This window comes from Austrofundulus limnaeus, unplaced genomic scaffold (genome assembly GCF_001266775.1).
Source record: "Austrofundulus limnaeus strain Quisiro unplaced genomic scaffold, Austrofundulus_limnaeus-1.0 Scaffold370, whole genome shotgun sequence".
NCBI lineage: Eukaryota > Metazoa > Chordata > Actinopteri > Cyprinodontiformes > Rivulidae > Austrofundulus > Austrofundulus limnaeus.
The window spans coordinates 242,358-259,561 of record NW_013952772.1 but is presented as its reverse complement, the minus strand read 5'-3'; the positions used below and the strand labels follow the sequence as shown (position 1 = coordinate 259,561).

At 41.7% G+C, this 17,204-nt stretch overlaps 1 protein-coding gene across 3 annotated transcripts in view; it reads left to right on the top strand.

Annotated features, from left to right (window-relative positions):
• Nucleotides 1-17,204, top strand: part of syngap1b (synaptic Ras GTPase activating protein 1b) — a 222,439-nt gene that overhangs the window by 191,497 nt on the left and 13,738 nt on the right. For all 3 annotated transcript variants that reach the window (XM_014023448.1, XM_014023447.1, XM_014023449.1), the window contains 12 exons: nt 543-878; nt 989-1,133; nt 2,018-2,162; nt 2,254-2,490; nt 2,660-2,861; nt 2,944-3,146; nt 4,208-4,406; nt 4,791-5,384; nt 7,992-8,426; nt 8,538-8,711; nt 10,215-10,426; nt 16,616-16,688. In XM_014023448.1, coding sequence (XP_013878902.1) covers nt 543-878; nt 989-1,133; nt 2,018-2,162; nt 2,254-2,490; nt 2,660-2,861; nt 2,944-3,146; nt 4,208-4,406; nt 4,791-5,384; nt 7,992-8,426; nt 8,538-8,711; nt 10,215-10,426; nt 16,616-16,688 — 2,955 coding nt within the window. The remainder of the gene's footprint in view (nt 1-542; nt 879-988; nt 1,134-2,017; nt 2,163-2,253; nt 2,491-2,659; nt 2,862-2,943; nt 3,147-4,207; nt 4,407-4,790; nt 5,385-7,991; nt 8,427-8,537; nt 8,712-10,214; nt 10,427-16,615; nt 16,689-17,204) is intronic.

Below are 17,204 nucleotides of genomic sequence, written 5' to 3'. Positions count from 1 at the left end.
TCTTATAATCTCTGCCCCTTTTTCCACAAACAAATTCAAAGAAAATATTCTTCAATTTACAATAAACATAAATAATAATTTCCTATTAAAAAGAAAAAACATACAAATTTTACATACAATAAATACAATATAAAAATAAAATGCAAGGCAGCAGAAAGAAGAAAAATCCTACAATATCTGCCCCTTTTTTAAAAAAGAAAAAAAGATAAAATAAACAAATTAACCGTTAAGTAATAAAATAAAAAGAAAAGAAAACAACAATAATCCTCATTGAACAAATTATATGAGTACATATTCTTTTTCATATTTCTTCAATAAATCAATTTTAATCATTCTCTTAAACAGAAACATTAAGTGTTTATCAAAACCACTATAAAAAAGTTTATAGTTTAAAGTTATTTTAAGGTTGCAGCCATCCAGTTTGGTCCCATCAGGCTAGCAGCTCTGGGGAAACTTTTAAAATAAAATCTGATTTATTTCATCATTTCTGCCAGTTGTTTCTGATCCTGCTTATCAGAAGTGTATATCTGTGTGTCCTGAAGGAAAAGAGCACGTACTTAGGGCTCGTCAGCATCCCCATCTCCAGCATCACCGGTCGTCAGTTTGTGGAGCAGTGGTACCCGGTCATCCAGCCCAGCGTCCTCACAAAGGGTGCGGGTGTCGGAGGAGGGAAGATCATCAATGCATCGCTACGTCTCAAATCCCGCTTCCAAACCATGAACATCCTGCCCATGGAGCTGTACAAGGAGTTCGCAGAGTACGTCACCAACAACTACCGCACCCTGTGTGCCGTGCTGGAGCCCGTGCTGAGTGTCAAGAGCAAAGAGGAGGTGGCCTGCGCTCTGGTGCACATCCTGCAGAGCACGGGTAAAGCTAAGGTACACAACGCTGCTTCTTCGACATCTGAAACTAAACAGAAGCTTGTTTTTTCTCTGTGTTTGGTATCAGAATTAGAGCAGAAATAAACTGTTGTTCTCCCTTCCTGCAGGATTTCCTGTCTGACATGGCGATGTGTGAGGTAGACAGATTCATCGACCGAGAACACCTTATCTTCAGAGAGAACACTCTGGCCACCAAAGCCATAGAAGAGTACCTCAAGCTGATCGGACACAAGTACCTCAAGGACGCTATTGGTGAGTCCAAACAGTTTAAGAAGTTCAGCAGTTTGATTTATTAAAACACTCTCTAATGAAAGTAGTTCTCCTTGAAAGAATGCATATCCACTTTGCATGCCAAAGTTTTCAACAAAGATCCCATGTGATCAAGTATTTATTGTCAGAATATGTTTAAATTATATATTACCAAATTTTTCATCTTTAGCCTGGGGCGTGCCCCTTTTACTGTGTGTGCATAAAAGATAGGTAATCCTAGAGTTGCAGTGATAAGATGTCTAAACTGCTCCTGAGTCCACGAGTCTTAAAGTGCCTTTGGCATCAAATTTTTGTAATAAATAGGAATGTTTTTTGGAAAGATAACATTGATAAAATATTGCAAAAATAATTTCACGTTGCTGAGATGAACACTTGTTGAGATATTCATAACAGGAAGTGATGTCAAAGGGGAATGTCTGCATGTAAACAGAGCATTGCTACACAAGCTAACAACATTACTGAGAGGAAGAATCTGACATTTCTTTAGATTATTTTGAGTCTCTATCAGAGAGATGAAGAAGAGTCAGAGTTCAAATTATTTTGTTTAATAAATAAAGACACTTTGATGTCACTTCCTGTTTCACTTTGGCTGAACTAAATTCAAAAGAAAAAATACCAGTTATGTCACTAAATGAGTAAAATCATGTTTTGTTCCAATTTTCTTAAATATAAAGATGTTTTCTTTGACATTTTGTATTTAAAGGATCTGCATGTCACAGGAACTTTATAAAAAAAACTATTTTGAAACATCTTGTTCATTTGGGAATTTTACACAGATTTCTCCTTAGTGACAGATGATTGTTGAATGATGCAATATTTTTTTCAGTAATAACTCTGAAGATGTCACTGATAAAATGTTCTTGCAGGTGAGTTTATAAGGGCCTTGTATGAGTCAGAGGAAAACTGTGAAGTGGACCCGATGAGAATACCCCCGTCTGTGCTACCAGACCACCAAGCCAACCTTCGAATGTGCTGCGAACTGGCACTCTGCAAAATTGTCAACTCCCATTGGTAAATTCTTGATTACTGCAAACATAACTAAATAAAATAGCTCACTAAAGATGGCTGAGACTTGATTAAATGTCACTGTTTTTCTTCTCAGTGTTTTCCCGCGTGAGCTAAAGGAAGTTTTCGCCTCCTGGAGAGTGCGTTGTGCCGAGAGGGGTCGAGAAGACATCGCCGACCGTCTCATCAGTGGCTCGCTCTTTCTCCGCTTCCTGTGTCCCGCCATCATGTCCCCGTCTCTGTTCAACCTCACCCAGGAGTATCCCGACGAGCAGACGTCACGCACGCTCACCCTCATTGCTAAAGTCGTGCAAAACCTGGCTAACTTCTCCAAGTCAGCAAAGTTTCTGTTTTTATATATAGAAGTAGTTGTCAACTACTATCTGTTTGATCACTTAACCTTTGTAACAATTCAGTCTCCCCATAAACTCACATAATACAAGAAATTATACAATTTTTAAAATTTAATTTTATTTATTTATTTATTTTACTCCAACCTGCAGGTTTGGCAATAAAGAGGAGTACATGTGCTTCATGAATGAGTTTTTGGAGATGGAGTGGGGCTCCATGCAGCAGTTCCTGTATGAAATATCCAACCTGGACAGTGTCAGCAATGCAGGTGGCTTTGAGGGCTATATTGACCTGGGCAGGGAGCTGTCCATTCTGCACAGCCTGCTGTGGGAGGTCATGGCTCAGCTCAGCAAGGTAAATGCTTTAAACTGCTCCAACACGACTTTTATTTATCACGTGTCTGGATTTTAAGAAGTTTAATTTCCTTTAACTACAGGATGCCATCATCAAACTAGGTCCTTTGCCCCGCCTCCTCAATGACATCAGCATGGCGTTGCGTAACCCTCACCTCCAGAGACAGCCGAGCCATCAGACGGACAGGGTGCAGGACAGACAGATGGACAGGCTGCTCTCACGACCAAGTTTTAACCGCGGCATTTCATCTGAGTTCCAGAATCTCATGATGAGGGATTTAAACAGGTAGGCACCTGGGACGTGGGATTTTAAAGGAGCCATTACCAGATTCAAATGCAGACAGTTTTACTTCACATTTACCTTTATTGTTGTGACACTAATGAGGACCCTTCTCACCAAGACCTAAAATATTTTTATGCCATTATTCAATGTGAAATGTTCCTTAAAGGGGGTGTATTATGTTATAATGTCATTCCTTCATCCAAAACGTACCCAGGGTGATGCTTTGACTCATTCATGCATGTTTGAGAAATCCTTGAATATCCTGTGGTAACAATGTGGGGCTGCCTAAACGCTTGCTGGTACAAATCTCCACTTATTTACACAAAGCACCGCCTATTAACACAACGCACCGCCCATTAACACAAAATACCACCCATTTACACAAAACACCGCCTATTTACACAAAGCACCGCCCATTTACACAAAGCACCACCCATTTACACAAAGTACCCCCATTTACACAAAGCACCACCCATTTACACAAAGCACCACCTATTAAATCAAAGCTCCATCCATTTACATTTATGTATATATATATATGTATATATATATGTGTATTTATGTATATATATATATATGTATTTATGTATATATATATATGTATATATATATATATACATATATATATATATTTGCATATGTATTTATGTATATATATATATATATATGTATATATATATATATATATATATATGTATTTATGTATATATATATATATATATATATATATATATATATAACTTAAATACTTGATTATGGCATAGAATTGAACTATGTACCAGTTAAATACATAATACCTCCCCTTTAACAAACTGTAGACAGTGAAGCTTCAACTTAGCCAAATAGAAATGTAATACCTGACAATTGATTTCTACAGTTTGATCCTGCTTTAGTTTGACCAGTACTCTAAGTTTATTACTAATATGTTATGTTGGTCAATGAGTAATTGAAGATAGTTTATTTTTCACCAGCACCTCTACATGTAACTTTGAACTTGTGTGTATGAAACCCTTTTTTAACCCCTCCTCTCTTACTTTGGGGCTTTACTGACGGCTGTTCTCCAGCTCCATAGATATCACTCGTTTGCCTTCCCCCACCTCCACCGGAGGGGTCATGCCTTCCCGCTCCCAGATGAGTTTTCAGGACCGCGATCACCCTCATCGAGTTTCCAAAGACATGTTTTACGTCTCACGCCCACCCCTGGCCCGCTCCAGCCCGGCGTACTGCACGAGCAGCTCGGACATCACAGAGCCGGACCCTAAGGTGAGTGTTATCACGCTGAGCTTGGGGAATCATCATCCCATCCACTATTTTTGTTTTTTTCTCTTTTCAAAGGGAGGTTAGTATGACAATGCATGTTTGTCATACTGAAAAGAATCTGCCATCGTGTTGTCAAGGTTCTAGTTTGTCATGACATTTGCTTTTTTCCCACTGATCCACCCATCCTAGCGGTATTTCCTGGGAAATACTTTCAGGCATTCCGATACTCAGGCAAGCCTCGCGGTAAAAAAAAAACACCCGCACCACCCTCACCCATATCATCCGTGCCCACCCAGCATTATTAAATAAAGGGGGCCCACTAGCCTCTCATACCCCTTACTATAGGTGCTCAGTGTCTATAAAAGCGTATCTATGATGGACCTCCAGGATTCCCGAATGAACAGCGTGTCTAACCTGCAGTCGGTGGACATGCTCAACTCCTCCCAGGCCTCCATCGCTGGTATGGGCAGCTTCGGAGGGCTGAGCAGCGGAGGCGGTGGCGGCCTGGGGTCGGGCCTGAGCAGCCAGCTGCGGGCCGGTGGTAGGTTGTCAGCTGGCTCTGGCGGCTCCAGCATGTCTGGCGGCCTCCGGCTGAGCCAGCTGAGCCAGATGGGCGCCACAACCGACTCGCTATCCCAGCAGCAACAACAGCAGGCCGCCGCCATGCGCTACCCGCTTTCCTTCCAGAATCCCCTCTTTCATCTGGCGACGGCTGACGGGCCTCAACAGCAACAGTTGCACCACCAGCACAGTCGGGCTCAGCCCCCAGCACCCCTCCTCCTGGCCCCAGAACCTGAGCCCTCTCATCAAACCTACATTCCACAGTTTGCCCATGGAGGGTTCTCTCGCAGTGAGGATCTGTCCACCCTCAGGACCAGGGACAGTCACCTGGGCCAACCCAGCATCATCCACTCTCACAGCTACAGCGATGACTACAGCAGGGCTGACTACGCACGCAGGCAGATGTCCATGCATGTGCAGGTAAACATCCTCACATCAACCTATCTCATGTCTCTTTTCATGTGGTTTGATTGGATTATGTTCAAATCTGTACTCAAAACAATTAAGAAAAATAGCCTAAATGCCACGGATATCCGGTCCAGCACTTGGGGCCACTCTGACCACTTCCAGTTCGCAGGTAACACAGCGTTAGCTAAAGATTTTTTTCACCCCACGACTCTTAATGATTTCCACAGTACAGAATTATTATATTACATGTACCAACATTAACACAGGAGACGTATAGGTTCAGCCAAGTGGAAAAAAAATCACTCCAAAGTGGATTAAAGCCATAAAAACAAAGGAAAGACATTCGTGTTTATGGTTCCAGAATTTAGCCTTTTTTGCTTATCCTTGGCTGTTTGTTCTGTGAATTTGTCACGTAGAGCTGTGACACTTATATTGTTGGAAACAGCAGAGTCTGGGCTTTAAATTGATGGGCTACTTGTATGGTTTAGATCGTTTTCCCCGATGTTGGTGAACTGAAAACGTAATGATTATCTCTATTAGCTCTCGGTGCTCGGGAGGTGGGAGGGAGGGCGAGTGGGCGCGCTCGTCGCTCTAGTTCTGTCTACGCTGTAATATTCACTCTAACAAGGTTTTACTTTTGCATAAAACTCATGACAAAGTTGCCTAAAAGCATTTCATGCTCTGTATAACACATACGCACACACACACACCTACCTGTACCGGCTGCTGTGTTAGCTTCCTCCTAGCTGTCCTCTCTCGGTCTTGGCAGTGAAGGGGATAAATGTACATTTCCCTTTTGTAAATGGTAAATGGACTATACTTGTATAGCACCTTTCTATCCATCCAGGACACTCAAAGTGCTTCACACTACAGACATTCACCCATTCACACACACATCCACACACTGATGGTGGCAAACTACATTGTAGCCACAGCTGCCCTGGGGCACACTGACAGAGGCGAGGCTGCCATACACAGGCGCCACCGGACCCTCTGACCACTATCAGTAAGCAAGGCGGGTAAGGTGTCTTGCCCAAGGACACAACGACTGAGTTGACTGGACAGGGATCGAGCCGGCGACCTTCCGGTTCCAGGACGATTCCCCTAACCACTCTACCACAGCCGCCCCACCTTTGTAACCTCTGTCTTCTCATTTCTGACGCTGGCTCTTGAACATCCTCAGGTTAGAAACGCCGATTACAAACGCGAGCGTGAGATATTACAGCTAAGTCTTCCCTGTAACTCTATGATCCACAGCTGTCACCTTTAATCCTCATCAAGAGGAAAAAGGAGAAAAACTAACTACTTGATCGTACCTGCTGGTTAGTTGACACAACGACACAAAACAGAACTCACGTTTTAAACCAGTGGATCACAGATGCTTTAACTTTTGTGACTTTTTCACGGACTAGTACTAGGAGCTAACGCTAAAAACAATGGCAGTAACCAGGAAGTGGAAGGGAGGAGTGGGGCCAGAATTTTACCGGAAATACGTCATAATGACCGTGGCATATAGGCTATTAAGTAAAGTCGTGACCAGCTACATCATTCGTTCTATCTGAAAAACTATGGGAGTACCCGCTTCCAAACTTCAACATTTGATGTTGTCTTTTTATGTTTCACTTCCTAGTTTTCAGTAAGAACCTTTTGAGTTTTTTATTGCATTTATATAACATATTGTTATTGTAGAGTATTATTTAGTGTTAAAACTAATTAGGGTTTGGCTTCACAAAGTTCTGAGCTGAAAGTTTCTCAAAATCTATTTAAAAGAGAGAGAGATTTGCTGTTAACCACATCCAACCCAGAGTTCTCATGGGTCCTTGAAATCCTTGAAAGTTTGTGAATTTGAAAAAAGGATTTCAGGACCTTGGAAAGTTTGTGAAAACAGCCAAAAGTTACACTTGTTCTTGTAAGTCCTTGAATGTTTTTGGGGATTGAAGTTCTCTATTCACACCACTGATTTTCATCATCTGTAAAAACAAAATAATAATAATAAAATTAAATAAAAAAACATACTTTTGTTGCGCTGGATAACTCAGGATTGGTTTTCAACATAACGTGAGTCATGGTCATAGTTTTATCCAATCAGATCAGAGTAGGGCGGGTCTTTTTTTTCTGAGCCCAGGTTGGAGCACCACAGCTCCTCCTGTCCTCACCGAGGGTCTGGACATGTCCTCCCAAACTGAGCTGCCAAACCTCCCAGGACATAATTACATGTTCATGTATTGTGGATATGAATGTAGGGTAAACATTTAATCCACTTTCTTTCATTGATTCTGGCTCAGCAACTCCTATGTTGTTCAGTTTTTCATTGAATTTACATATTAAACCTGTTTATTGGTAACATTCTGTGGTAGCAGCAGGTAATTGCCATCACGCTTGGTTCTTAAATTTGAAGAAATTGGTACTGAAAAGTCCTTGAAAGGCTCTTGAATTTGATGTCGACCAAGGTGTGGGAACCCTGCCAACTTGTCCCGGTTAAAATAACATAAATTATTCAGGATTTTATTTTTTAAGAGTTCAAACTTTTCACTTTCCCCACACCTCTTGGACCTTTTCAGCGGCATGCTCGGTAAAAACAGCAAAATGAAACTCTGTGGTACTTGTTTTCTTACCAAGGATAATCTCCAACAGCAACAAGAAATGATGGGCATGGCCTCCCAGACTGGGACCTCGCACTCCTCCTTGGCCACCACGCCACCATCCACGGTCCAACCCATGCGCCAGAGCTCTGTGGCTCCGCCCCCCAGCCAGCGGGTCAAGTCCCAGACGTCCCATCAGCTGTCCGTCAGCTCGGCAGCTCAGCCCGCTCCATCCGGTAAATCTCGACCACAGAGCGGTAACCTTCTCCAGTCACCAGAATCCGGCTACGGCGGCAGGCAGCATGGACCCCGGCAGCTGTCGGTCAAAGACAACACCGCCCCGGGTCTCCCCCACCAGCAGAGCTCTGTCAGGGAAAGTGGAAGTCCACAGGGGACCACCAGTCAGAGCACTCAGCAGTCCCCACAGCAACAGTCTCAACAGCACCTTCTCAAACCCACCATGAGCAAACAGGTAACATCTGCATGTTTCATCTGATCAGTTGGTTTTCAGCAACATGAACGATGGCACTTAATGTTACAACTTTATCACTAATTCACTATTATTCTGTTTTTTCCCCCTCAGGGCTCCCAGACACCATCCACCCTCAATCCCCCGACCCCAGCTAACGAGAGAACTGTGGCCTGGGTTTCCAACATGCCTCATCTGTCAGCTGACATCGAAAGTTCGCGAATCGACCGAGAAGAATTCAAACTGAAGGAGTACTCAAAGAGCATGGATGAGTCGCGCATGGACAGGGTGAGCACCTGTTTAAACAACACTTATTATTATGACCCCCACACGTGAAGCGGGGGTCTAGTTTTCATACAGTTTATATTAATTTTTTTATTTTTCAAGATTTTTGGTCAACCTTAGCATGGAAACAGCTGCACCGACCAACATGAAATTTGGCAGGAATGTAGATGTGTCCGACTTACACTGCACCAGCCAGCGGTTTTACAATAGACCCCATCTGAGGAGGGGCTCCATCTGAAAATGTGGTTTCTGGACATATAAATGCTAATAACCCAAAAATATTCAGCATAGGAGCTTCAGATTTTTTTGTTATTTAGCTCTGATGAAGGGCTATCCGTTGGGCCCACCAATGAGCCCCCCATGCCCCCCGGACCCCCACCTTATCTGAAAAGGGGGTTTATGGACATACAAAAATGCTTATAACTCAAAAACCATTCAGCATAGGCAATTCAATTTTTTTAATTTAGCTCTGATGAAGGGCTAGGGCCCCACCAATGAGCCCCCCCACCCCACTGGACCCCCACCCAAACAATAAAATTTTGGGATGCACCTAGCAGCATGAAATTTGGCAGGACTGTAGATGAGTCCGACCTACACTGCACCAGCCAACGGTTTGATGATAGACCCCATATTTGATGAGGGGGCTCCATCTGAAAAGGGGGTGTCTGGACATACAAAAATGCTTATAACTCAAAAACTGTTTAACATGGGAGCTTCAGGTTTTTTTTTTGTTGTTGTTTAGTTCCAATGAAGTGCTATCCATCAGGCCCACCAATGAGGCCCCCACCACCACCACTTGAAAAGGGGGTGTCTGGATATACAAAAATGCTTGTAACTCAAAAACCATTTAACATAGGAGCTTCAGATTTTTATTATTTTTAGCTCAGATAAAGGACTATCCGTTGGGCCCACCAATGACCCCCCCCCCCACACACACACACACCCCACCGGACCCCCCCATCCAAAACAATTAAATTTTGGGATGCACCTAGCAGCATGAAATTTGGCAGGAATGTAGATGAGTCCGACCTACACTGCACCAGCCAACAGTTTTACAATAGACTCCATATTTGAGGAGGGGGCTCCATCTGAAAAGAAGGTGTCTGGACATAAAAATGCTAATAACTTAAAAACTATTCAACATGGGTGCTTCAGTTTTTTGTTGTTGTTTAGCTCTGATGCAGGGCTATCTATCGGGCCCACTAATAAGCACTCCCACCCCACCCCCTGTGGATCTCTACCCAAGGCAATGAATCTGTTCTGGTGACTTCTGTGTTCTGGTGCATTGGTGCTTTCCGTACGTGTGGGGTTCATATAAGCTACCACCATGATCTCTTTAGTTTTTAGGATGTGACACTTTTAATTTAGTTCAGTTCAGTTCAGTTTATTTTAGGCGTCCGTACATAGTTTGCATTGTGTTTAATTTGGCTGTAGCTTGAATAAATGTGATCCTTATTAAATCAAGGAACAAATGAAATTTGTCCTTTCTGGGTGCCTCTGCCTCAGGTCCGAGAGTACGAGGAGGAGATCAACTGTTTGAAGGAGCGCCTGGTGATGTCCCACAAAAAGCTGGAGGAGTACGAGCGCAGGCTTCTCATGCAGGAGCAACAGACCAATAAGATCCTCCTTCAGTACCAGAATCGACTCGAGGACAGCGAGAGGAGACTACGGCAACAGCAAGTGGAGAAAGACTCCCAAATTAAAGGAATAATTAACAGGTAAATGGAGGCTGTTGTTGGGATGGAGGGCAAAAGAAAAGCCATCATGTGGCTTTTTTCTGAATCGATGGAAATCCTTTTTCCTGGATATGTGGCGATAAAGTGGCATGTTCTCTAAAAGTCAGATAACTAATGTGAAATAAAAGGAATAAGTGAGCACAGGGGACTTCCAAGGTACAACTTCAAAATGCTGGGTTCAGTTTAACAAGATAAAGCATCAATTTGGAGCAGCTGTCGTACAAAATACTTGGACTGTTTAACAGCAAGGGGCTTTATTTATAAAAGGAACTGAAGATTGCATGATTGGAGACTGGTTTCAGTTTCATTAAGTCCTGTTGTCTCCAGAGTGAGACTGAAAGCCAAAGCAACGAGTGACAGAATAAAACAGATTATAACCCGCAGGACAGAGTTCTGGATGCTTTGGAGGAGTACGCAGGGTGTGTCCCCCTGGTGCTAGCTTCTTTTCTAACAGGAACAAAAAGTGGTTGATTGACCTTAAAGTGATTGCTGCTGCAAATCGTTTGTCCCAAGCCCACATTTGTTGTGTTTAGACAACTGCAGAGAGAGAACTGCAAGTGAGGCTTAATTAATCAAAGGTTTTTGTGAAACTCTAACCGGGTAGTCTCTGAGCGCAGCGTTTAGTTTTTATTGATCACCAACAAATGAAGTAGTTCATGGGAAAGAAGCAGAATATTGATTGTCTCTGGCTGTGCACAAGTTCAAAATCTAGATATTTATTTGATGTTCGCTGTGTTTTAAGAATTCTCTGAGTACTTTATGTGAGGCAGTCTCATCTGTTCCTGTTTTGTTTATCATAGAGAACGTGCTTAGTTTAAAAAGCAACATTTTTGCCATATTTTCACATTTTATGATAGTCTGGTCTGCAACTGAAGGGTGGATATCTGTGACAGAGAATATTGCCACTTCTAACCCACTCCAGGAAAGAAGAGCTGGAATGAAGACAGGGAGTCCTGCTCGTCCTTTAAAGGAAAAAGCATCTTTTACCATTTTTTTTAAAAGCATCATTAAAATCATCCGCCCTCCTCCTGTGCTGTTGCACCCACCAGCAGCCTTTTTTTCACAAACACTTTAACTGGACTTTGGGGAACCGTGTGAGATTATTCCACTTACTGTCCAATTATCCAAAAGGTTTCCCCGTAAAAGCACAAGAGGATCGATAGTAAAATAAACACGACTGCACTTCTTCTGACGTGAAAATGATTGTGTTGGACTTTGGTGCACAGGACTGTGGAAGACCACGCTTTGGGTTTAGCTCTTCCTTTTTGAATCAAAGCGAGCTCTGTTCCCCGAAGGACTGCTGAGGTTTCTTTCCACAGAAGAAACTTGGGAACTGACAGCTTTCCTATTTTTTTATTATATAGAACAAGGTGGAAGGAACATTACAGATTAAAGCTTGAATAAATAAGTTTTTGGTAAAGATTGGAGCGGAAAGTCGTAGAGGAACTCTCCATTAGCAGAGCACTTAAAGCATCCCCCCCGATTATCTCTCCCTGAGGTGGGAGCTTAACGTGAACACAGTGTCGGGAGGAGACGCACTGTCCAGATTTACTCTTGTAATGTGTGTGACCTCTCCTCCACCACCTTGACCACACAGGGGTGAATTAAGTAGCAGATCTGGATGCTTCCAAGTTAATTTTACTCACAGACCACTGAGCCAACACGATGCCACCGGGTGCAATGCAAGGCTCGTGCGTCATCCGGACACGTTACTGCACACATGCAGAGCACACAGACAGTGACGGATGCCGAGAAGTCCCGTCTGGACTTCCTGAAACAAGTGCAACCATAGCCTTACATGTTCCGTTTGACCCTCAGTGGACGTTCAGCTGTCAGCTTCCAGTGTTCATTATGCTGGTGAAAATGTGAGCTCAGGTTCTGCAGCAGATCATGAGCTCCTGTCAGCCTGAAAAATGTTTTCACTTTTTATTTTTTATTTTTCCCGCAGAGTAAAACCAGTCTGCGTCGTTTCTCCAGGTTCATGAGTTTTCCTTTCAGAGAAGCCTTAATGTTCTGTGCGTAAACTTTACTTTAGGCTCAGAGCAACTCCAGATCTTATTTAAACCAAAGGCACATGTGAAGTTTGAGCTCACGCTAGTTTCAACCTACTGAACCCACTTTACCAGTAGCATGTGTGTTTATATACAAATATATTTTTGCTTTTAGGTCTTAATAGTTGGCTACATGATTTCCTATTAAAGTTATAATATTTAAAGTATAAATATAATAAAACTATTTATCTTCCCTAAGCTGTTTGCTGTTAAGAGATTTATGTTGGAAAGATGCATCAGAAGGGAAACAAATCTATTGTTTTTATCATAGTAATAATCTATTTTTACCAATAATCCATATCATATTAAAACACAGAGATGCAAGAGCCATAACTATAATCTTATATATATATATATATATACAGTATGAAATGTATTGAGAGTGACATATTTGAACTTTGCAATAGCTAACTTTTTAGCCAGAAAAGCGCAATAACAGATACAATATGTCCAGATTTGCTGTTTGTGCAGAAGCACCTGCAGGATTCTGATGTATTGGATGCATTTTGTGTACACACAGTGACTACCTGATCAAGTCTCCTGCCAGGTGCCAGCTGCAGGATCTGAACAGATTTAATAAAGACTGTACTGTAATACTGTAAAGTACTAAAATGCAACAGAACAACAATGACTCAACTTTCTGACAAAGCGCCTGCTTTGCTTTGCAAAGGGTTTCTGGCTTTTCTGAAACGTGTTTGTGAACTGATCTAACAACGTGTGATGAAATGATTTATCAGTTAAAGCAAACACGACTTTTTTTTCTCCTCTGTATGATTTTTGCTGTACATGCTCGGTATGATTTTCTTGGCCTTGCAGTTCGTCATTGGTGGTGTCCAGTGACGTGGTGATCAGAATAGTTGTTTCAGAAAGTTAGTTTTGTCATTTAGCTCATGCAGCTACAACCCCACTTCTGAAAAGTTTAGACACCCTGGATCATAAAAACCGAATCTGAATTGACTGATATCTGCCATCGGTGAGGTTCTAAATGTGTTTTCCACTTGGCCTCGGCCCTTTTTAAATGAGCTTCGGTTCAGAGACGATGGCTGAGTCTCTGCATGGTGTTCACACACGGCTGCTTCTTTGCATGATAGAGCTTTAACCAGTGTTTGTGGGTGGCATCGTGAACTGTGAGGTTATTTATGGAGGAGTGATGTCCAGAACAGAACCAGACCTGTTTGTTACAGTGTTTTCCCACCCGCTTCAGATGCTATCATCCATTAAATGGACGTTATTAGCTGTTATCAGTCCCATAGAATGGCTTCAGACTGTCAGCTGGTTAGTATCAGGCATAAAACCACTAAGGTTAATTTTAGAGAAAATAACATGGGCTATGACAAAGTATACCAGACTCCAGCGGTAGCAGATTGTTGCATTCCAACGAATGGCACTGTAACCCACTAGGGGGCACTGTCGGGACAGTCTGAAGCCATTCTATGGGACTGATAACCACTAATAACGTCCATTGAATGGACTGATAACATCCGAACCGGCTGGTTTTCCACAGGCTGGTGAAGCTCTGCTCATTTTTACTTCTGTTCTTTTTACACCCAGCTCTGTTGCTAATTAAAGTCATTAGCAGTAAAATGCTCCTCCAGCTGTTTCGTACTTTTACAGCCTTTTGTTGCTTCTGAACCAGCTCTTTTTAAAATGTGTTGCTGACACAAATATCCAACTGATCTTCTTTTTAATCATTGTACAAACTCTTAGTTAAATAGTTGATATGTTTATTATGTTTCTTTATTGGTTTATGACATTTGTGACTCATCCCATCAAAAGAAGAGTTAAGTCTAAAGTTGGTTTATGGAGAAACAGGCAATAGAGTGTTTTGATAAAAAGGTTTGCAAAAACTGCATTTTGTCAAAACATAATGAATAAATCCTTATCAATGTATCATTTGAATGAACTGTCTGAAATATAATCATAAAACAATTTTTGAAGCACTTTTTTGAGCAGTAACAAAAAAGTAACAAAAAACTGATTTTGAGAAAAAACGCCTTAAAATTTTGGGATTTTCTATTTGAGCTAGCAACGTTTTTTTTTTTTTTTTTTTTTTTAAGCTGGGAAATCTCAATATTCAAATGAGCTTTCCTCTTTATAAGGACATCAAAAATTCCTCATTAAAGTTAAATAAAATTAGGATTCAGACCAAATATTTATGTAACCAACAAGACAAATTAAGTCACATATAAGGATTTACTTATATCAGAATGATCCAGGTATAAAATTATAACACTTAAAGCAGGAACCTGAAAATGTAATTAGGTCATTTTTACCAAATTTGACTTAATCCTCATTTCGACATGATTTCCTCATTTGATTTTAGCCAAGTTTTAGAAAACATCTCAACATTTCTGGAATTGGGGTTGTACATTATGATTTTCTTTTTATTATTATTGTTCTAATTATTTACAAGAAGTTTATTTTTTTTCTTTTTCAGAGTAATAGGTATTCTGGTGTTGGTATATCTGCCTCTCTTTTGTAGCAAGAATACATCAATAGGCTGTACAGACTGTATTACAGCAAATCTTCTGTTTTAATCTTGCAAATGAATTATAGTGGTTCTGAGTTTTGACTTGATGTGTGACTGAAATGGCTTTTTTTTTTAGCAACAACCAAGGGTTTGATTTTCTCTTTTGCAGACCTGTGTTTAAGAAGTTGCAAATATTTCTTGTTTTAATGAGATCCTTAAATAAAAAAATGTAATAAAAGTAAAGTTTTGAATCAAAGTAAGGAAAGTTTAAAAAAACAGAAAAGAAAATATTTGCAGCTGCTTTTTGAAGCAGGTCTGAGTTTCTGTTGACTTTACATTTCCTGCATCTTTGTCTTTTTTTCTCTGTAGCAAAATATTCAGACATTGTGACCTCATGTTCGAAGCATCGTTTTGACTAAATGTACGACTTGACCTCAGAAGCACACTACTTGAACTTTATTTTTTAACGGATCATCCACTCGACTCATTGTCTGCCTTTTGAAGTCATGTTGAATCTAAATGCTGTAAACTCATGTTACATTCCATTGTTCTTTGGGACAGTGCAAATATTTCTGTCTGTGGTTATGACTGACTCTTTTCCTTTCCTATTCTCTCTTCTTCTTCTTCTTCTTCTTTTTTTTGTAAATTAAGTCTCAACTCTGTACGTTATTTATGGAATAAAACATCCAAACACAAATGTTTGAAACTTTAACTGTGGGTTTTTGTTTCTTTCTTGTCAAACTTGTGCTTTTGTGTTCTTAATAAAAAGAAAATGAAGGCGATGAAAACGAGTTTTTATAAAAGGAAACAGTGAGACTTGATCAGTGCTGCAGTCTTGGTGGTGATTAGTGAATTACTAAAATGAAAGGTTTTTACTCCAACAAATGAACATACACTGAATAAGTGGCTCCTTTATTCATCTTTTTAAAGGCATAGCATCTCATTAGGCTCATTTCATGTTGACAAATTGATCATTTTGAAATGAAACCTGGCAGGTCATGAAGCAAACTATTTTTATTTATTTATTTTTTTGCCACTTATCACCAAGCAACAGTAGAGCAGCCAGTTTATGAGACAGATAAGTGTGAGAAATCTCATTGGCTGCTTGGATAAATCCCTGGCTCAAGGCTGGGAAACGCACCGCCCGCTGGCTCGTGCAAACTGCAGCGCCTCAAAGCTTCTATCTGTGAGTACAGACTTTGAAATGATGAGCCAAACTCATTCTGGTCAGCTTTGGTTACGTCAGAGTGGACAATTCCCTGGGGATGACTGGAGTTTGTTACCGGACCGTCCAAGTCCCAGGAAACCAGGCGTGAGTTCCCCTTCTAACTGGATGCAGTAAACATCTTAAATTGGACAGAAACGCTTTGATAAATCCCACGGGGACGAGAAGACAGAAGCACTCCGGCAGTGAGAACTGGCAGTGCCTCATAAAGGATGTCTCGGGTTAGTTCGAACGGTGGCTTCAGGGTTCAGGGGTTCAAACCAGCGGCTCGAGTCGCTGTTGATCCAGATGTTGGAGCTGCTCAACATCTTGTTAATCTTGAATTCATAATACTCCCTCTCTTTCTGTTACCCCACCCTCTTTCTCCTCCCCCCCCTCCCCACAACCCTCTTCTCCTCAACTCCTCTTCTCGTCCTGCTTCCAAGACTCATGGCTGTGGAGGATGAAATAAGGGGCGGAGCCGTTTATGAGCCAAAAACCAGGATTTTTGCTGATCAGGTCTGTGAGTCTGCTTCTTCTCTCGTCGACTTTGTGCGTTCTCCTCTCCCATTTCTCCTCCTCGCCCCTCTGCTGTTCTCATGATTTTGTTTGCTGTGTATGCACCCACCCCACACACACACAAACAAACACACACACTCCCCCCACTGACTGGCTTGCCCCACCCCTGACCTGTCCTCTGTGTGTGAGTCCTCCATCCATGTGCAAAGCAGACAGGGAGTTTTAATGAGCAGAGTCTTTCTGAGTGTGTGATGCTCGTCCTCCTCCTCTTCCTCATCCTGTCGGGCATGTTTGGGGTCAACCCCCCCCCCCCCCCAAATGAAATGATACAGACGTGAACTCTCTGTGTCTCCAGGAGCTTCTTTCCTGCAGTTTGTTTCATTTCTTGTTCTAAACCAACCTTTTTCTTCCGGAGTCAAACTGTAGCGGCTCAGTCTAAAGCCTGAGTCGTGTGGTGAATATATGAGGGGACTGTGTGTGTGTGTGTGTGTGTGTGTGTGTGTGTGTGTGTGTGTG